Raw genomic sequence first — 22,307 nt, forward strand, 5'->3', positions numbered from 1 at the left:
CTAAAAAACACGATGAGATTTTACCTCACACAAGTCAGAATGGCTAAAATGAGCAAGTCAGAAGACAATAAATGTTGGCTAGGATGTGGAGAAAGAGGAACACTCTTTGACTATTGGTGGGAATTCAAATTATTGCGGCCACTGTGGAAAACACTATAGAGGTTCCTCAAAAAGTTAGAAATAAAACTACCCTATGACCCAGCAACTGCATTACTAGGTAATTATCCAAAAGATACAAAAATAGTGTTTTGAAGGGGCACATACACCCCAATATTCATAGAAGCAATGTTTACAATAGCCAAACTATGGATAAAGTCCAGATGTCCACTGACAGATGAAGGGATAAAGAAGATGTGAGATGTGTATGTATTTATACATAGATATATATAATACAATATTACTGAGCCATCAAAAAGAATGAGATTTTTGCCATTTGCAACAAGGTTGATGAACTAGAGATGATTATACTAAGTATAATAGGTGAATCAGAGGAAGAAATGGGCATATAAATACCATATGAGGGATCCCTGGGTGGCGCAGCGGTTTGGCGCCTGCCTTTGGCCCAGGGCGCGATCCTGGAGACCCGGGATCGAATCCCACGTCGGGCTCCCAGTGCATGGAGCCTGCTTCTCCCTCTGCCTATGTCTCTGCCTCTCTCTCTCTCTGTGACTATCATAAATAAAAAATAAAAAAAAATACCATATGATATCGCTCATATGTGAAATTAAAAAACAAAACAGATTAACATAGCACAAGGGAAGGAAAAATAAAATAAATGAAAATTGAGAGGGAGGCAAACCATAAGAGATAATGAACTCTAGAAAACAACCTAGAGGGCTGTGGGAGGGGAGGGGGCGTCTGGAGAAGGGATAATTGGGTGATGGGCATTCAGGAAGGCATTTGATGTAATGAGCACTGGATGATATATGCAACTGATGCAACTGATGAATCTCTATATTCTACTTCTGAAACTAATAAAAAAAAGATAGTATTGTTTTATAATGTTAAAATTGTCAAATCATCAGAAAGATGAAAGAATTCCAAACATATATTCACCTAATAACTCAGCACCAAATATATGAAAGCAAAACTGACAGAAATTGAGACAGAAATAGACAATACAACAATAATAGTCCAGCTGCAATTGTCACTTTCAATAATGGATAGGACAACTATGCAGAGAGCAATAAAGACAAAGAAGACTTGAACCATACTATAAAAACAACAATATATCTCTGACATTTATAGAACATTCCTGCCTTGAACAGAATATACATTCATTTCTTTTTTTTTTTATAAATTTTTATTTATTTATGATAGTCACACAGAGAGAGAGAGAGAGAGAGAGAGAGAGGCAGAGACACAGGCAGAGGGAGAAGCAGGCCCCATGCACCGGGAGCCCGACGCGGGACTTGATCCCAGGTCTCCAGGATCGTGCCCTGGGTCAAAGGCAGGCGCCAAACCGCTGCGCCACCCAGGGATCCCAAAATATACATTCATTTCAAATGCAGATGGAGCTTTCTTGAGGATAAACCATTTACTAGGCAATAAAAAAAAAGCCTCAATGAGTTTAAAGGGTAAAAATAATACAAAGTATGGTCTTTTATCACAGTTCCAGATACTAGAAGTCAATCAATAACTGGAAATTTTGGAAACTCAGAATGAGTGAACAAAAATATGCAGAATTAAACAACACAGTTCTGCATATCAAAAGGTCAAAGAGATATCAAAATGGAAATCAGAAAATACTTTGAGATTAATAAAAATGAAGGCAGACATACCAAAACCTAGAGGGTGCTGCTAAAGCAGTGCTGAAAGGCAAAAACATAGCTGTAAATAGCTATATGAAAAAGCAACATCCCAGGATGCCTGGGTGGCTCAGCAGTTGAGCTCAGGGCATGATCCGGGGCTTTCTGCATGGAGTTCCACATTGGGCTTTCTGCGTGGAGCCTGTTTCTCCTCCCTCTTCCTATGTCTCTGCATCTTTCATGAATAAATAAGTAAAATCTTAAAAAAAATAGCAACATCTCCAGTCAGTTACATAAACTTCCACATTAAGTCAAGAAAGAAAGAAGAGCAAACTAAACCAAAAGCAAGCAAAAGGGGGGAAAATTAGAGTGGGGGAAAAATTAGAGTGGAAGTTGATGAAATGAAAAAGAATAAAATTATAATATATAAAACTAAGTCAAATGTGAGCTTTTGAAAGATCAACCCAACTGACAAATCCTCAACTAGACTCTTTGAAACAAAAGAGAGAGAAATGACCCTAATTACTGGGATCAGCAATGAAAGAGAGGATATTAGAACTGACCACACAGAAATAAAGAGAATTACGAGATTATGATGAACAATTATAAGCCAAAAAATTAACTTACTTTCATAAAATAGACAAAAACATAGAAAGACACAAATGACTAAAGCTGACTCAAGAAGAAATAGACTATCTGAATATACCTATAATGAAGTAGAAGATTGAGTCATTTGTCAAAAAATCTTCAGCAAAAAAAAAAAAAAAACAATTCCAAATGGCTTCACTTGTGAATTATACCACATGCTGAAATAATATCGATTCTTTACAAACCCTTCCAAGAAGGACAGGAGGGAACCCAACTCATTCTATGAGGCTGGGATTATTCAGATACCAAAACCAGACAAAGATATCACAAGACAAAACTAGAGACCATTATCTTTTATGAATATGGATGCAAAAATTTCAAAAGAATGTGACAAATAAAATCCAGCAACATACAAAGAATTACATGCAAGCCTAATGAAATTTATTCTGGAAATTCAAGACTGGTTTAACATCCATATCAATCAGTGTAATCCACCATATTTATATACTAGAAAACAAAAGCCACATGGTTATCTCAACAGACAGACAAGAAGCATTTGACAAAATCATGATAAAAATCTCAACAAGCTACTAACAGAAGGGAATTTCCTCAACCTGATTAAAGGCATTTATAGAAACCGGTAAGCTAACATCTTACTTAATGGTGAAAGAGGTGAAAGACTTGTTTTTCTCCTAAGATCAGCAACACAAAAAGGATGTCCACTCTCACCACTTCTATTAAAATTTGTGCTGGAGTTTCTAGAGCAAGAAATAATATAAAATGCAATCTGATCAGAAAAAAAAAGAAGTAAAATTACTTCTATTCGCAGATGTCTTCTATATGGAAAATGCTAGGGAGTTAACTAAAAAGCTATTAGAATGAATAAACAAGTTCAATGAGGTTGCAGGAAATGAAGCCAATATATAAAATAAAAATCAGTTATATTTCATACACTTTCAATAATTAATCCAACAATGCAACTAAGAAAACAACTCCATTTATAACACCACTTAAATGAAAAAAAGTATTAGAAATACAAATCACAAAAGAAGTGCAAAACATATACTCTGAACACTACAAAACATTATTGACAGAAATTTAAAAACATATAAGTAAATGGAAAACCAAACATTCAGGAATCAGAAGACAATGTTAAGATGGCAAATGTTTTCCACATTCATTTACAGATTCAACACAATCCCTATGGGATACCTAACTAGCTCCTTTTTAAAAATTGACAAACTGATTCTATATTCACAGGAAAATTCAAGGAACTTAAAATAGCCAATCTTTAAAAAAAGAAGCCAAAGTAGTAGGACCTCCAAGTCCCAATTTCAAAACTTCTAGCAAAACGACAGTAATCAAGATGGTGTCTGGGGATTTGTTCAAGATGGCAGCTTACGAATATCCTTGAACCCATCTCCTTCCATGGACTCAACAGATTTACAACTACATAGGGAATAATCTCCTCTGAAGAAGACCTAAGCCTCCACAACAAAGGATAAAAGGGCATCATCAAAACAGGTAAGAGAGGCAGAGACACTCATGCCAAAAGCAAAAGCAAAACCATAACCAAAACCAAAACTAAAAAACCCACTTCAAGAATCCAAAATATGGTGGGTTCTCAAAAATATAAAGCTTCACTGAGAAGCAGGGGGTCTGTGCACTAAATCCCAGGTCCTGCACAGGAGAGAAGAGCCCCTAACATGCCTGGCTTTGAAACCCAAAGGGATTATACTCAGGAAAACCATAGAAAACCAAAGAAAGATGGTTTGAAGTAGTCATTCTTAAAGTTTGTGTGCAGTCTCACTCACCTCAGGACTCCATTTAAACAGCAGTAGGAAAAGTGCCTTGGACATACATGAAGGACACCCACTCACTAATCTTTGTTTTGTTTCATTTTGTTTTGTTGTTTTTAACTCCAGGAGAGTTAACATACAGTATTATATTAGTTTCAAGTGTACAATATAGTGATTCAACAATTTGATACATTACTCTGTGCTGTTCAAGATAAGTGTACTCTTAACTCCTTCACCTGCTTCCCCCATCCCCCTACCCACCAGTCCTCTGGTAACTTTCCATTTGTTCTCTGTAGTTCTGAGCCTGTATTTTGGTTTGTCTCTTTTTTGCTTTGTTCATTTTGTTTTGTTTCTTAAATTCCACATATAAGCGAAATCATTTGGTCTTTGTCTTTCCCTGACTGATGTCACTTAGCGTTATACTCTCTTGATCCATCCATGCTATTGCAGACATCAAGATTTCATTCTTTTATATGGTCGAGTATCATTCCAGTGTATAAATACACCACTTCTGCTTAACTGATTTCTGTCAGTGGACATGTGGTCCACTTTCATAATTCGACTATTATAAATAATGCCGCAATAAACACAGAAGTGTATGTATCTTTTCAAATTAATGTTCTCATATCCTTTGGGGAAATACCCAATAGTGGAATAACTGGATCATATTGTAATTCTATTTTTAATTTTCTGAGGAACCTCCATACTGCTTTCTACAGTGGTTGCAGCAGTTTGCATTCCCACCTCTAGTGCATGGGGGTTCCTTTTGCTCCACATCCTCGCCAACACCTGTTGTTTCTTGTGTTGTTGATGTTAGCCATGCTGATAGGTGTGAGGTGATATCTCAGTGTGGTTTTGATTTGCATTTCCCTGATGAGAGATGTTGAATATATTTTTACGTCTCTGTTGGTCATCTGGATGTCTTCTTTGGAAACATGTCTGTTCTGCCTTCTGTCCATTTTTTAATTGGAATATTGGTTTTTTGGGCATTGAATTGTGTAAGTTACTTGTATATTTTGGATATTAAACCTTTATCAGGGATCCCTGGGTGGCGCAGCGGTTTAGCGCCTGCCTTCGGCCCAGGGTGTGATCCTGGAGACCCGGGATCGAGTCCCACGTCGGGCTCCCGGTGCATGGATGGAGCCTGCTTCTCCCTCTGCCTATGTCTCTGCCTCTCTCTCTCTCTCTCTCTCTCTGTGTGTGTGTGACTATCATAAATAAATAAAAATTAAAAAAAACCTTTATCAGATACATCATTTGCAAATATTTTCTCCCTTTACATAGGTTGCTTTTGGGTTTTGTTGTTTGCATCGCTGTGCAAAAACTTATCATTGTGATATAGTTCCAATAGTTTATTTTTGCTTTTGCTTCCCTTCCGCAGGAGACATACCTAGAAAAATGTTGCTGCGCTGTGTGATGTCAGAGAAATTACTGCGTCAGGCCTCACGTTGAAGTCTTTAATCAATTTTGAATTCATTTTGTGTATGGTATAAGGTGATCCTGTTTCATTCTTCTGTAGGTTGCTATCCAGTTTTCCCAACATCATTTGTTGAGGAGACTTTTTCCCATTGGATAATCTTTCCTGCTTTGTCAAAGATGAATTGTTTATATAATTGTGGGTTTATTTCCAGATTTTCTGTTTTGTTCTATTGAGCTATTTTTGTGCCAATTCCATACCATTTGCATTACTATAGCTTTGTAATATAATCTGCTTTTGTTATATTACACATAGTAATATATATGACATATATAATATGTATTACATATATATGTATATAGATAACATATAATACATGTTATATGTATTACATTACATATATTATATATGCATATAACATATACATATTTGTCTTTGCTTTTGTTTTTCAAGATTGATTAGGCTCTTGTGGTTCCATACAAATTGTTAGGATTGATCTATCTCTGTGAGAAATGCTTGTGGTACTTTGATAGCGATTGCATTAAAAGTGTAGATTGCTTTGAGTAGGTTAGACATTTTAACAATATTTTTGCTTCCAATCCATGAGTATAGATTGTCTTTCCTTTTCTTTTGTCATCTTCAATTTCTTTCATCAGTGTTTTATAGTTTTTGGAGCACAGGTCTTTTTACCTGTTTGGTTAAATTTATTCTTAGGCATTTTATTATTTTCGGTGTAATTTTAAATGTGATTATTTTCTTAATTTTTTCTTCTGCTGCTTCACTATTGGAGTATAGAAATGCAAGAAATTTCTGTACATTGATTTTTCTTATCCTGTGACTGTACTGAATTCATTAATTCTTGTTGTCTTTTAAGTTTTCTGTATACAGTATCATTCCATCTGCAAATAGTGAAAGTTTTCCTTCTTCCTGGCCAGTTTGAATCCTTGTTATTCCTTTTTCTTGTCTGATTGCTATGCTAGGGCTCCAGTACTATCTTGAATAAATGTGGTGAGAATGGACATCCTGATCTTAGGGGAAAAGCCCTTAGTTTTTCCCCATCAAGGATGATGTTAGCTGTGGATTTTTCATATTTGGCCTTAATAAATAATGATGTTAAGGTATGATCCTTCTAAACCTAGTTTGTTGAGAGTTTTTATCATGAATATATGTTGTACCTTGCCAAATACTTTTCCTGCATCCACTGTAGTGATTACATAGTTCTTATCCTTTTTCTGATTGATGTGATGTATCACACTGATTGATTAACAAATATCGAACCATCTTGCAACCCAGGAATAAATCCCAGTTATGGTGGTTAATTATTTTTTGGACGTATTGTTAAATTTCATTTCTATGGGAGTGCAAGGAGGTGTGTGCTGCTCTGGGCCCCGGGGATCCGGGGCCTCTGAGGTTAGGGCCCTAACAGTCACCTGCCCAGAGCCTGCCTCTGCAGCATTTGGCTGCACTGTTCCGGAGTCTAACTCTGCTGGGGATCTGGAATCTCTGGCTTCCAACCTTCTGGGGGTTTTCGCCCCTGGCAACAGGCCTGGGGTGGGGGTAAGGAGGTACCAGGTCTCTTGGTTTGTCTCCCCTTGGCCTTAGGGGACTTCAGTGGTCACCAGCTAAGCTCATGTCCTGCTCCTAATTGGTTGTCTGTTCTCAGCGTGAAAGGTATGGCCGATGTTTTTACTGGATTGTACTTTTTGGTCTTGATTTTCAGCTGCTATGCTGAGCCCTCCACAGCCACAGCCACCGTGAGGCAGGCAGAGTCGTAGCCATGGGGACAGTTCCACTACTCCAGGCCGCATGCACCTTTTGCCTTTCAGCTGGGGAGCTCCACTGGTGGTGGGGTTCACCTTGGTCAATGGCCCAGCAGGACCCCGGGGCATGCCTAGGGGTCCCGGTGGGTTTTGGTGAGTGTCAGAGAACCATGTCTTCCACCCAGTGGCACAGGAAGGGGGTACCTGTTGCCTGCCACTGCAGCTCAAGCCCCCTTCTCCAATCTCTTCGCCTCCCCTCAGAGTCTCCCATGCCCCCAGCCTCTGTCTGCCATTCTCTTTCCTTTCTTTGATCCCTTTCTGGGTCCTCACCACTCTCCATTTCATGGCCACTGCCCACAAAGAGGCTTCTGGCCTAGATCTCCCTCCCCCCAACTTTTCCAACTCTAACTTCCGGAGATGACCTTTTGTCTAGAAGTCTCCCTTCCACTGCTCTCCTGCCATCAGCAAGGGGAGCCCTATAGCAGGCTCCACAGCTCCTATGTACAGACTTGTCTCCTGTTTTGGTGCCCCCTCCTCCTCCCTCCCTTCCAGTGCAGGCACCTGCCCTTGGCCCTCCTTCATCCTGGACCAGCACCCAGCACCACTCTGTCCCCACTCCTTCATCCTACCCTTACCCTCTTGTGGCCTCCACTGTCCCTGTGGGCTGGACTCCAGACCTCCCTGATCCCTCTGTACCCTTCCCCCAGGGCCCCTTGCCTGCTGGCGCCCCCCTGCCTGGCCCTCACCAAGCTCTCCTCTCTCAGGAGCTCCTCCAATGGGGCCCTTGCAGTCAGCAATGCCTCCTCCCTCCTCTCAGCCCATGCCCGCTCCTCTCTTGTCAGCCTGTAATTAAGTTCTTTCAGGGTCACCCAGTCCCTCATTCCCAGAGCCTCAGCACTAGTGTCCCCTGATCCTCTTGCCATTTCCTCTCCCCTGTGGACCAGAAAGCTACTCCAGGTCCAACCTCCCAGATTAATCCTTGGCCCTCATGCCCCCTTTGGTTTCTTGACCCAGTCCTCGAACTGGTTGTTCTTGCCATGTGGTCAGCGCCAGCCTTTCCTTATAGCCAGCTTCCTCCCAGCCTGCCTGCTCTGTGCTGGATGTCTTCCCCTAACCCTCCTTGAGGGTCTGGCCTATCGTTCCTCCCAGAACCACCCCCACATGCAAGTCCTTCCACAAGGAGTTCATCGTGGTGTCTTGGTTCTGTTTTCTCTTCCACTCCCCCTCCTTTCTAATATAGACTACCCCTGGGCTCCCTGCCCTGCCGCTCTGAGACCCCCACCAACTACATTTCCCAGGGGACACTGGCAGGTCCAACCCATCCCCACCTGGGATCACAGCCTGCCACTCTTCCACTTGGGCCGCCTGGGCCTACACCTTCCTCACCCCTAGGGGCACTGGCACACCCTGAGCTCCCTTGTGGTCACAATACCCCCCCCAACATACAGCCCTTCTGCTTCACTGCCCTTTCTACCCTTGACCCCATCTCTTCCGTGATGAACTTTCACCACAGGCAGCAGCCCCTGGCTCTCCACTCCACCATAATCCCCTGAGCACCGTGGCATCTCTGGCCATGGATCACTCAACCTTGGGCTCCCCACTGCCCCTGCCTCCCTGCTCACAAGGCCTCTCCTTCCCCATGGCCTTCTTGCCCTCCCCCTGCTTCTTGCAGGCCAGTGTCTCCCCTTGACCTCTTACCTACACCACCCACAGGACCCCATGCCTTCCTCTCCTGGCTCCCATGCTGCATGTCTGTCCATCTCCACTTCTCTTTGCCATTCCTTCTTCCCTCTCCTTCCTGCCCCCTTTCCTCTCTTCTTGTATGGAAAGCCTCCTTCCTGTCCTTTGTACAGGTGCATTTTCTGCATGCTCAATATTTCAGGCAGTTCAGGACAGCAGAGCTTTTCAGAGGAGCATCTGATCTGTTGTTCCTTCCAGGTTACTTCATCTGTGATCTACTCCCTCCCCAGATTCCCACAGTCTTTCTTATAACCTCACAGTGGAGTCCAAGATGGATGTGTATCGGAGATTTTTCACTGAGGGACACTTGGATGATCAAGCCTTCCTCCACCATGACATGGTAGAGCCACAGGGACTGTGGGGAGAAGCAGTCCCGGGGTCTGAGACGCAGAACACAGAGGTCAAGGACTTGAGAGAGACTGGAAACGGCCTCAGAATGAGTCTGACAGGCGTCCTGGCCCTGTAGGCACAGGCGAGGTGAGAGTGGGGTCGGAGCAAGAGTGATGGTAGGACTTCCCCAGGGAAGTTCAGGGTAGAGAGCAGAGCCCTGTCTCTTTCCTGGATTTGGTTGGGGGTGGGGGTGAGGGCTAAAGGTCTGTGGACTTCAGCCTAAGGGGGCCATTACTGAGCCAGCACAGGGAAGACATAGAGGAGAGGAAGGGGGGCCCTCTGGCTGGAGTTTGTCACTGGGGCGGGGAAGTCAGAGGGACACAGGGTGGGAGAAGTCACTGCTGGCTGGAGGCAGGCTTTCATTCCCTGCAGGAGATCTGGGGCTCAAGATCTCAGAAGACGACAGCACCAGGAGCTTTGGGCATTTCTGCCATGATGGGGAGCTCTTCCTCTCCTATGACCTGAAGACCCATGGATGGACTGTTCCCCCATCCTCAGCTAGACCGCGATCATGGAAATCAAGAAGTCCTGGGATGCAACCTGAATGGGCTTCTTGGACAGGTCAGGTATGACCCCTGGGGAAGGAGCCTTCTTAGCCTTCTTCTTCCCCAGACTCACTGAGCCTCCCCCAGCAGTCCTGTCCTATGGGATGCACACATGTTCTGTTGGCGCATTGTATTGAGATCCGCCTGTCCTGTTACAGTCTCTAGAGACACCAAGCAGGTTGGGATGGAAATGAAAGCTTCCAGTGTTAATAGTCCAGGGAGCAGTGGGCTTTCCTACGTAGAACTCAACCAGAGAAGGCAGGTGTCAGCAAGAGAGGAAGTTGAGTCTCCCTGTCACAAAGAGTTTCCTTTAGAGTCCCCTCAGCCGAAGAGCCCACCCTCCATGCCCCCTCCTCAGCAGTAACACATGCATCCAAGAAATCCCATTCCTGGCCCAGCCTCTTGCCCGGGCTAAGGACCTGGGTCCCAGCGTGCAGAACAGACTTGGAGAAGGTCTGGGGTCAGTGAGGGCTTCAGCCAGAGGTGGAAAGTGGGAGAAGCAGCCTTTTCTCTCTGTCTTCTGTGGAGGTGAGCAGGGCTCAGCCATGGGCCTCACCAGCTCTGTGCCTTCTTCTCAGTGCCCTCAACAGTGAACATGCTCTGCAGCCAGGCCTTGGAAGGCATGATCCCTCTGACATGCTGGGCTTTCAGTTTCTCTCCCAGGAATACCTCCCTGACCTGGCTTCAGGATGGGAACCCCTGAGCAAAGATTACCAGTAGTGTCGGGCATGGGACCTACTGGACAAGAGGGGCCATAAAGTCTCAAGGAGAGGAGCAAAGGTTCACCTGCCACATGGAAGCCACAAGGAACCACACTGTACACTGTGTGCCCTCAGGTGAGCCTGGGGTGATCCGGGGAGGGGGTTCTGACCCTGGTTGAGTTAGGAGCCAGGGTCGGGAGAGGAGGGCAGGCCTGTATCCTTGAGGAGCCCAGGTCACTGTAAGGCCCTTTTCCAGGAAAGGCCCCAGTGCCCCGGAGTGGATGGACAGCTACCTGCCTGCTGCTGCTCCTGCTGATTTTCTTACTGTCATCATCGCACATGTTTTTTTTTCTCCAAGAACAAGATACCACCAGCAGCTGTGGAAGCCCAGATAAGAATTCTGGGCAGTGGGTAGGGTGGGAGGGGCTCTCCTAGGACGTGGGGGCACTTTATGTCTCCCTCTGCACAGATCAGAGGGGATGAAAAGCTTCTGTAACAGGAGCTGGAAGTCAGAGAGCTGAGAGGGGCTGGGAGCCACATCTGCATCTACATCCTTAGCCCTGGGTCCCCAGAACCCTTGAGTGGTGAGTGTGGCCTCTCCTTGCTCTGGGTGAGGATTGGGCAGTAGGGACTGGGGCTCCCTGCTCTGAGTTTGTCCCTACCTCTCTCTACTCTCAGGCTCAGCAGGACTCTGTCTGGAGGTAATGTGTGGGGACCATGTGTTGACTGGGGAGGGCCCAGGTGATCGTGGGACCAGAGAGGCACAAGCAGTAAAAGGTCCAAGACCTAGTGGGGAAGTTTAACATTGGGCAAGAATCCAGACCAGAAGTAATGATTCTATTTCCTTCCTGTCCACACCTGTTCCAATATCTTCGGCCATCATGAGGAATCAAAGAAAAGGACTCACAAGGCCCCATGTGGCAGCCAGGAGAGCATGCCAGAGTCCTGCCTGTGACGTCCCCTTGGGAAGTTCCACTCACAAGGCATACATGCATCCTGAGCATAGATGGTCACCTTTGGTCCACTTCGTAGCCCCTCGAACGGCACCTCCAGGACCTGTCTCCCGAGTTGTTCCTCTGGGTCACTCCCACCTGAGCTCTTTCCTGGTTCCCATCATATGCCCCCATTCTTCCTGGAGTATTCTTGTAGATCATATGCAAGAGTCTCAGGGAGACTCTGGGGATGTGAGCAGATAACCCTTGATCATTTGGGTGAGAGGGTCAGGCCATTCTCAGGGCTGCTGTGGCCACTGCTTTTATCCTGCCTCCCTGATGTGTCCTGTCCAGGCCCTCAGGGCACAGTCTAAGAAACCACTTAGGGCAAGGCATTCTGTCTGTACCCTTGTGGACTCACTCTGCCCTCCCTGAGCCGGTTCCCTTTCATGTGCTGCTCACAGCCCTGTAGATTTGGAGGAAGGGATGGTCAGAATGATTACCAGGTAGGGACGCCTGGGTGGCTCAGACAATTAAGAGTCGGACTCTTGATATTGGTGCAGGTCTTGACCTCAGGCTCATGAGTTCAAGCCCCATGTGGAGCTCCACGCTGGGCATGAGGCCCACTTGAATAAAAATTAAATTAAAAAAAAGATTTCTGTGTAATCAGGCTGGTTGAGGGGAGATGAAAACAGAAAGTTGGAGTTTTGTCTTTGGGCAAAAACAAGGTGATGCATGGGACAGGGAAAGAATGGGGTGTGTGGGGCCTGGGGTCCTTCAGTTGATTCCACCACTGCTGGGTGACCATCATGGCAGGCATCGGATTTCTCACTCTGGAACCTAATCTACTTATAAGCTGTTCTTTAGGTGCCTGGGTGGCTCAGCGGTTGAGCATCTGCCTTTGGCTCAGGTTGTGATCCCAGGGTCCCAGGATCAAGTCCCACATCGGGCTCCCCACAGGGAGCCTGCTTCTCCCTCTGCCTGTGTCTCTGTCTCTCTCCGTGTCTCTCATCAATAAATAAATAAAATCTTGAAATACTAAGCTGGCCTTTGGTCTCAGGCAGACTGGGATGATTAGTCCCCTGCCCCACACTGAGGGGCTGAGACCAGGTCACAACTAGAGCAAAGGGCCATGCAGGTCTGCAGATGTTCCTGTTGTCCTCTGGAGTGGCCCTCCCAGAGGGAACACCAGTTTTGATTCCTTAGGGTAGAAATGAATGCCTCATATATCATTGAGGCATTTACTGGAGAAAGAATACAAAAGTCATGTGTCAATTTCTCAAATTCCTGCTTTAAATTGTGGTGTCCAAAAAAAATTATTTCAGCAAACTAATTTTAATAGGATTTCCTCAGATCCTGAGCTAGCTTAGTGCGTGAAATACATCAGGAATTCAACCAGAGGGAGGGCTCTTGTCTGGGAGGGTTCCATGTGGGAGGTGGGAGAGAGGTGGTGGCAGTGGCAGTCTCAGGGTTCCGAAGGTGGACAGATAGCCTCAGGCTTGGGGTCTCAAGAACGCCCTGTACCTCATTTAGAAGAAGACTGCAACAGGTTCTCCTTGCATTGCCTGGTTAGTCCCTGCTAGGATTGGGGCCAGAAGGCCCTGGCAGCCTCAGCCAAGCTGCACTTGGGGAGGAGCTGTGATTCCAGGTGCAGGTGGGCCAAGAAGGAGCAGGGAAGGCCAAGTGCAGCCTGGCCGCCTGGGTCAGGGTGAGGGTGGAGGGCAAGGACAGGCCTCTGTGAGCATGGGGTGCTCCTGAGTCAGGTCAAATACAGACCCCACTGTAGTCCACTTCTTCTAGACTGTGACTGGTGGTCACCTGAGCACTCTGATGAGCCTTCCAGTTAGGAGCTGCTAGCTTAGGGCTAGGGAGGGAAGGAGGCTGAGCTGCAGGTGGGGTCAGTGCTTGTGGTTGAGAGGTCTCAGTGCTCAGGTGTTTATGCAAATGGGAGCCTGACAGGGAGAGAAGAAGCAGTGTTTGTAACCACTGTCTGGCCTGGAGGAACAGGCCACAGGGACATGTCTCTCAGGGGCCATGTTCTCTGTCAGTGGACAGTTGGGACCAAGAAGGCATTGAGTTTCTGCTCCAGGGTGTTGTCCTTGGTCCTGGGACCCTTTCCTGCTCCTGTCCGGTAGATGGTGGAAGCAGGGCCAGCTAGTGATGCTGAGGCATCACAGTGGGGAGAGCAGCAAGGGCTGGTAAAGGGGTGAGAGAGAGACAACAGCAAGGGTTTATCCTCCTTCAGAGAAAGTCAGAGCTGAGTTTGGAGTAACTGAAGAAGTTCTGAGCACGTGCAAAACAATATTTTGCACAAATTGGCCTCTATGGGTTTCTCTTTTCCCCAAAATCTTGGTAGCCTTCAAGACCTGGTAGCACCAACAAGCCATGATGGCAGCAACCAGCATTTACCAAGCTCAGTGTACTACCCACTGAGAGTCAGCACCACTTGCAGCTCTGTGAGGGAGCCCTCTGGAATATTCTGGACTATTCAGATCTCCAGATGACTGTAGCCCCAGCCCATGTCACATGGAGCAGAAGAGCTGCCAGTTGAGCCTAGCTGACCCACACAATGAGAAAGAATTAAAAGGTGGTTGCTTTATTCAGAGATTACTTTGTTACCTAGCAATAGGTCACAGGTATGTATATCACATAGTGTCATGTACAAGTATTATTATGTTTTGTTTATTGTCTGTCTTTCCTATGAGCTTATAAACATTAGGAGAACATGTGCTGTGTCTATGTCATTAAATGATTACCAGACTTAACATACAGATTGGCATAGAGACATTCACTGAATATAGTTGGGGGAATGAACGAATGAAAGAATGAATGAATAAATGTTGTGGGTAGAATTCCCCGAAGTTGGCCTTGAGGCTAGAAAGTGGTAATTTTATGGGTAGTTGGTGAGGGGGTTCCTTTATGATGTGTGTGTGCCCATGTGCATGTACCTGCCTGTGTTCTTAGGTGAGTTTAATGCCACCTGTTGGTCCTGGTTACCCAAGAAAGCAACCAAGACCGCACAGTGCTTCCTGCACTCATACGTCAACCAGATGGGCACTGCAGACAGGCAGCACCTAACCACCAGATGCCTCTGAGATGTCTTGGGCTCAGGAAGGGGCTTTAGCCATGTTGTAGGTCATTGGCTCAGCTGCAGGGCTCAAAGCCCTAGGGGGCTCCCAGCTGGCCCCCCTCAAATCCCTGGGTCAGCCATCAGGGTAGATATGAGATTTGAGTTGGGTGGTAGAACTTCTGTCCAGGTGTTAAGGGTTGCAGACAGTGGGACCTGAGGTGGTCAAGACTGAAAATTCTGGCACTGACATCACTGAGGGATGTATCCCAAGCTCCAGCATCAGAGGCAGCGGCTGGAACAAGTGACAGATGTGGGACCCAGGAAATTTAACAAAAATCCCCTATCCCTGGACAAGCAGAGCAGGACTAACTCCATTTTGTGCTGCACCCGCCACCTCCTGTATCGCCCCCTCATGACCTGCTTATTACTTAGGGCGCTGCCCCACCCTAGTCAAGCCGCTGGGCACACCCTAATCGGAAATCGGCTCAGTGATAGGCCAGTTCAAATGGATACTTTAGGGTAAAATGTAATTCAATAGGCCACCTGCATGTGGACCGACATGACTGGGCAACTCTCTGCGTATCCCATGGGCCACTGGCCCCTATAAAGCTGCTACGCCTCTTAGTCTCAGGGTCCAAGTCCCTGCTCCGCTTCGTCGGGTATACTTGGACCCAAGCTCCAGCTTGCAAATAAACCCTCGTGCGCTTGCATCGGTGTCGGCTCCTTGGTGGTTTCTCGGATTCGTGATCTTGGGCACAACATCAGGGACTTGTGGGTCCAGTGTCCTCCTCACAGAAAGTGGTGGAGTGCATATTGGAGCACCCAGCATGTTTATGGGGCTGGTTGCAGATCTGTGTGGCCACAGGGCTGAGGACAAAAGCCTGAATTCCCCTTTTGCCTGCTCAGCCAGGACCCCCTCAGGGTCTCCCTGGGCTACTGCACCAGGATAGGCCTCTACATAGAGGGGGCACGCCTCTCCAGTCAGTTTTGGCTTATAAAGTGTTTCCCCAGATCTACACTAACATTGATGTTTCCTCCTCATTGAGTAACCAGGGACTGTGGCCTTAGGGAAGAGAGTGGTCTCCAGGCCATAACAGTTGGTTCCCAGAATCTCACTGAACACCACTGTAGGGGCAGGAGGGGGTGGGGATGTAGAAAGTAGCCACACCCACATGCTCAGGAAAAGTGTGGACTCAAAAACAACATGAGAAGAGCTGAAGTGCACACCTAAAGCTGATTTCTGGCACACAGTCTATAGCAATCAACTATCAAAACAAACAATAAACCTGCTGATGGGGAGAATCTGATTTTCAGAGTTATCACATTAGGAGACTGAGAACACCAGTTTTTAACAACAGCAAAACACAAAATACGCAAAGCCAGGAAAATACGACTCACTCAAAGTAAAAACAAACATCAAATGTCCCTGTGGAAGATCAGATAGTGGACTTACTAGACCAATACTTTAAATCAACTGCCTATAAGATGCTCAGAGAATTACACAAAAACTCAAGTAAATGAGGTATGAATAAAGTAAAATATTAACAAAGAGATATAAGACAAAAAGAAACTAACATCCAGCGCTGACATAAAAAATAACTGAAATAAAAAATGTACTGGAGGTATTTAAGAGCAGATTTCAGCCAGCAGAAGAAAGAATCTCTGACCTTGAACACAGGACAATTGAAATGATCACATCCAAGGAGCAGAATGAAGAAATACTGAAGAAAAATGAGGACAGCCTAGAAGAGAACTGAGACCATAAAGGGAACAATCTATGCATTTTGGGGAGTCCCCGACAGAAAAGAGAGAAGAAGGTAGGAGAGATTATTTGAAGAAATAATGACTGAAAAGTTCCTCAAATTGATGAGAAATGAATATAAACACTGAAGAAGAATAACAAATTCCACTTAGGGTGATATCCACACCGAGACACATTATAATCAAAATGTTGAAAGCCAAAGGCAAAGAGTCTTGAAAACAGGAAGGGGAAAGTGATTCATCACAGACAAGGGTTCCTGTAAAAAAAAATAGCAGGTTTGTCATCAGAAATCCTAGAAGCCGGGCAGCCTGGGTGGCTCAGCGGTTTAGTGCCGCCTTCAGCCCAGAGCGTGATCCTGGAGACCCGGGATCGAGTCCCACATCGGGCTCCCTGCATGGAGCCTGCTTCTCCCTCTGCCTGTTTCTCTGCCTCTCTCTCTCTCTCTGTCTCTCATGAATAAGTAAATAAAATCTTTAAAAAAGAAAGAAAGAAAGAAAGAAAGAAAGAAAGAAAGAAAGAAAGAAAGAAAGAGAGAAACCCTAGAGGCCCCAAGACATACTGATATACTCAATGTGCTGAAAGAAAAGCACTCAGTCAGGAATCTTATATCTGCAAAACAGATCTGAAAAGTGAGGGAGAAATTAGGACCTTCTCCAGTGAACAAAAGGCTGAATGAGTTCATCACCACTGAACTTGCCTGGCAAGACCAGCTACAGAGAATCCTACAGGATGGAAGGACCCTGGACAGTCACTTGAAGCCACATGAAGACTTACAGGGCTAGTGAAGGGAAGTAAATGAGCAATGATAAATGTAGTATTAGTGTGACTCTGATTTGTAACTCCACTTTTTGTTTCCTACATGATTTAAAAGACCAATATATTAAAAAACAACTACTTGCTTAAAAGCCATATGCTAGTAACTTTGAATTATAACTCCACTATTTGTTTTCAACTTATTTTGACAGACTAATGCATAAAAACAATTATTAGTCTATGTTTTTGGACACTGTGTAAAGATGTAATATTCTGAAATCAATCACTACAAGGGGATGGGATGGAGCTGTAGAAAATGACACTTTTTGTCTGTTATTGCAAATAAGCTTGTAGAAATACACAGTTAGGGTGCTGGAATTTTAGGATGTGTAATATAACCCCCATGGTAAACACAGAAAGAGTATCTATGGAATATACATGCAAAAGGAAATGAGAAGGGAGTTAAACCATTCTACTAAATAAACTAAACAAATACTAAAACAATTCTGGAAAAATTTTTAAAGATTTTATTTATTTATTCACGAGAGACACAGAGAGAGACGCAGAGACATAAGCAGAGGGAGAGAAGCAGGCTCCCTGTGGTGTGGGACTCGATCCCAGGACCCCAGGATCACAACACAAGCCAAAGGCAGATGCTCAACGCCTGAGCCACCCAGGTGTCCCAGGGACAACATAATTAAAAGACATATAGATAATAGGTAAATAACAGAATAATGGGAACATGCCCTTCCTTATTCAGCAAAATTACTTTGAATGTAAATGAATTAAACACACCAATCAAAGGACAAAGGTGGCAGAATGGTGACAGAAAGATGATCTAACTCTATGTTGTTGAAAGGAGGCTCATTTTATCTAAAATCACAAATAGTTTGACAGAAAGGATGGAGAAAGGAATCCCATGCACATAGTAGCCGAATGAGAACAAGAGTGTTTGTACTAATATCTGACAAAATCGACCTTAAAGCAAAGTTTAGGGTTGGGAACGCGGAGCGGACGGAGTCGATTCAACGGGGTTCTGGGCTGGGCTATGGAGCAGGTAAATGAGCTGAAAGAGAAGGGCAATAAGGCCCTGAGTGCGGGCAACATTGATGACGCACTGCAGTGCTACTCTGAGGCCATGAAGTTAGATCCCCAGAACCATGTGCTCTATAGCAATTGCTTCGCAGCTTACGCCAAGAAAGGGGACTGCCAGAAGGCTTATGAGGATGGCTGCAAAACCGTGGAGTTAAGGCCCGACTGGGGCAAGGGCTATTCGAGGAAGGCTGCAGCCCTTGAGTTCTTAAACCGATTTGAAGAAGCCAAGCGAACCTACAAAGAGGGTGTAAAACATGAAGCAAATAATCCTCAGCTCAAAGAGGGCTTACAGAATATGGAGGCTCGGTTGGCAGAACGGAAATTCATGAACCCTTTCAACAGGCCCAATCTGTACCAGAAATTGGAGAGTGATCCCAGGACAAGGACACTGCTCGCTGATCCTACCTACCGGGAGCTGATAGAGCAACTAGGAAACAAGACATCTGACTTGGGTACGAAACTGCAAGATCCCTGGATCATGACTACTCTGAGCGTCCTGCTGGGTGTGGATCTGGGCAGTATGGATGAGGAGGAGGAAGTTGGAACACCTCCCCCACCGCCTCCTCCCAAGAAGGACACCAAGCCAGAGCCAAGGGAAGAAGATCTTCCAGAGAATAAGAAGCAGGCGCTGAAAGAGAAAGAGCTGGGGAACGAAGCCTACAAGAAGAAAGACTTTGACACAGCCTTGAAGCACTATCACAGAGCCAAGGACCTGGACCCCACCAACATGACTTACATGACCAATCAAGCAGCTGTGTACTTCGAGAAGGGCGACTACAGTAAATGCCGGGAGCTTTGTGAGAAGGCCATCGAAGTGGGGCGAGAAAACCGAGAAGACTATCGACAGATTGCCAAAGCTTATGCTCGAATTGGCAACTCCCACTTCAAGGAAGAAAAGTACAAGGATGCCATCCGTTTCTATAACGAGTCTTTGGCAGAGCACCGGACCCCGGATGTGCTCAAGAAATGCCAACAGGCAGAGAAAATTCTGAAGGAGCAAGAGCGGCTGGCTTACATAAACCCAGATCTGGCCTTGGAGGAGAAGAACAAAGGCAATGAATGTTTCCAGAAAGGGGACTATCCCCAGGCCATGAAGCATTATACAGAAGCCATCAAACAGAATCCAAAAGATGCCAAGTTGTACAGCAGTCGAGCTGCCTGCTACACCAAACTCCTGGAGTTTCAGCTGGCGCTCAAGGACTGTGAGGAATGTATCCAGCTAGAGCCAGCCTTCATCAAGGGGGACACCCGGAAAGCAGCTGCCCTGGAGGCAATGAAGGACTACACAAAAGCCATGGATGTCTACCAGAAGGCGTTAGATCTGGACTCCAACTATAAGGAAGCGGCAGACGGTAACCAGCGCTGTATGATGGCCCAGTACAACCGCCACGATAGCCCCGAAGACGTGAAGCGACGGGCCATGGCTGACCCTGAGGTGCAGCAGATAATGAGTGACCCTGCCATGCGGCTTATCCTGGAGCAGATGCAGAAGGACCCTCAGGCACTCAGCGAACACTTAAAGAATCCTGTAATAGCACAGAAGATCCAGAAGCTGATGGATGTGGGTCTGATTGCAATTCGGTGACGACTTGCTCATCATCCCCTTCCCTCCGCCCTCATGTGGAAAGAGGAGCTGGGACCGCGGCAAGCCGCGCGGAGCAGAGGGGAGAGCAAGGGAAAGTGAACAACTTCTCTCCATATATTTATATAGACCTATGTGGAAGACACAAGAGACTCGTACTCATGTTACTCGCACCGCCGCTGCCTCTGGGCCCTCCCAGCACACGCATGGTCTCTTCCACCACCCCCTGGGTTCCCTGTTCCCTTCCCCAACTTCAGTCACTGTCTCAGCTGCTCTCCCATAGTCGGTTATTTTTTATTTGGGGCAGTGGGCATGTATGGGGAGGGGGTGCTGTTCTTCCCCGACCTCAGGTCCCAATTGTCCTCACGTTGTTAACTCCACATGCCCTTCTCCAATAAAACAAGCCAGTCGGGCGTGGTTATAAAAAATAAATAAATAAATAAATAAATAAATAAATAAATAAATAAATAAATCAAAGTTTAGAAGAGACAAAAGAGAACAGTATATATTAATACAAGTTTCAATAGAGCAAGAAGATATAAAAATTATAAACTTCTAGCATTAATAACAGATCAACAAACTCTATGAAGCAAAACTTGATAGAATGAAAGGCAGGAGTAGAGAGACCCGCAGTAACAGCTGGAGAATTCATTATCACATTCTGAGTGGGATAGAGCAGCCAGCAGAAGAAAAGTTAGGGAACAGAGGGCTTGAGCAACGTAATAAACCAGCTAGATCTGACACCCATATACAGAACACTCTACCCACACATAACAGAATACACATTCTTCTCCAGCGCACACGGGACGCTCACTGTCCAGGATGCAGCCTATGTTAGACCACAGATGAAGACTCAAACAGAATTGAAAGGATATCACATAAACTATGTTTTCCAAGCACCGTGGGGGTGGGGTGGGGGGTGCAGTTAGAAATCGAAAACAAAAGGAAAACTAGAATTAAACACACTCTTAACAAATGGGCCAAAAGAAATCACAAGTAAAATATTTAAGAAATATTTAAGTCAGTGACCAACTCCTGCCTTAGAGGGTTCTGCTGGCCCTTTGGTTCCCCACTGCCTTCCTCCCTCCAGGAAAGCTAGTCTCGCGGTGGCAGGCGGAGGGGAGCAGAGAGAAGTGAACAAAGAGAAGGAAGACCTGGCTGCATGTGGATGGTGTCTGTGGTGACAGAAGCGGAGGTGGAGGAGCAGTGGCAGTGTGGGTCGCACCTTGAGGAGGAAGAACAGCACGTGGGCAAGGGCTCTCTCCCCACCCTTTCCTCCAGCCCCTCAGGTGCAGAAGATGAGTAAGCTCTCCTTTAGTGACCTATGTGGCCTCTGCTGCTGTCTGCCTTTCCCTGGGAAAATGACTTCAAATTAGCATTTTTACCACCTGATCCAACTTATACAATGATGTGTGATGAATGTAGAAACTGCTAGACTTAGGGATGCCTGGGTGGCTCAGGGGTTGAGCGTCTGCCTTTGGCTCAGGGTGTGATCCCCGGTAGGGGATCAAGTCCCACATCAGGCTCCCTGCATGGAGCCGGCTTCTCCCTCTGTCTGTGCCTCTGCCTCTGTCTGTGTCCCTCATGAATAAATTAATAAAAAAATTTTTAAAAAAAGAAAAAGAAACTGGTGGACTTCACACCAATCAGAATAAGCAGACTGGTAGTATTCTGCTAGAGAAAAAGATGCTATCGAGTGTTTCATGACTAGAACCAGTAAAGGCACCAGAATTGCCTGCATGTTTGTACTTTGTCCACCCAATGCCAAGTACACTTAACTCTTCGCACGCAGAAATGATCTTGATCTTGGTCAGATGAGCAGCTTTTACATAGGACTGGGATCCCAGACCGATTGTACTATACTGTGTAAGTGTTGGGAACCTGTTGAAGAAAAACCTCTATGCAGATACAGGAGCTGCTTGGCTTACTCTTAGCACAAAATATGGTATTTTCCCTGAAAATGTGATCATATGTGGCCAAAGTAGAAGGACAGGACATCTGTGGATCCTGCTGCTTGGTGTGAGAGTGCTACAGCACTCTTCATTCTCTTCATTCTCCTTTGACCACGGGATGGGAATCACTCTTCCTGACACTTGGAAGACCTACAGTTTTTTGTTTTGTTTTGTTTTGTTTTTAAGACCTACAGTTTTGATGCACTCCCAAACATTGACAAAATCTCTAAGATAACAGCTCCTGTGCTAATAATTCAGGAGACTGAAGGTGAAGTCAGTGACTTTTCACATGGCTTCGCATTCTTTGAGCTTTGCCACGGTTTGAAGGGGCAGGTCACAATGATGTGGAACTTTATGGACGGTACCTTGAAAGGCTGAAACACTTTGGGTCACAGGAACTGCTAAATTTGGAAAATAGTCTGCAAATTTGCATATTGGGTTTACTGTTCTTGCTGAACTGTGCTCTTCGGTAA

General features: G+C 45.6%; 2 protein-coding genes and 1 pseudogene across 2 annotated transcripts; all 3 read left to right on the forward strand.

Moving 5' to 3' along the window:
* The first annotated feature begins 9,323 nt into the window (after positions 1–9,323).
* On the forward strand, positions 9,324–10,867 carry LOC129512776 (MHC class I polypeptide-related sequence B-like). The gene is given in 5 exon segments (XM_055330324.1): positions 9,324–9,514; positions 9,757–9,818; positions 9,821–9,947; positions 10,346–10,440; positions 10,566–10,867. Coding segments are annotated over 5 exon segments (777 nt in total).
* A 7,339-nt stretch (positions 10,868–18,206) lies between these two features.
* LOC129512739 (stress-induced-phosphoprotein 1-like) lies at positions 18,207–20,304 on the forward strand. Its single transcript, XM_055330290.1, has one exon. The coding sequence runs from the start codon at positions 18,254–18,256 to the stop codon at positions 19,883–19,885; it is 1,632 nt and encodes a 543-aa protein (XP_055186265.1). The 5' UTR covers positions 18,207–18,253; the 3' UTR covers positions 19,886–20,304.
* Positions 20,305–21,044: 740 nt separating this feature from the next.
* On the forward strand, positions 21,045–22,307 carry LOC129512777 (alpha/beta hydrolase domain-containing protein 17B-like; annotated as a pseudogene).

The sequence above is a fragment of the Nyctereutes procyonoides genome, unplaced genomic scaffold (genome assembly GCF_905146905.1).
Source record: "Nyctereutes procyonoides isolate TBG_1078 unplaced genomic scaffold, NYPRO_anot_genome, whole genome shotgun sequence".
Lineage (NCBI taxonomy): Eukaryota > Metazoa > Chordata > Mammalia > Carnivora > Canidae > Nyctereutes > Nyctereutes procyonoides.

Excerpts from the sequence above, each read along its gene's own strand:
- LOC129512739 (XM_055330290.1), top strand. The coding sequence starts at position 18,254 with ATGGAGCAGGTAAATGAGCTGAAAGAGAAGGGCAATAAGGCCCTGAGT.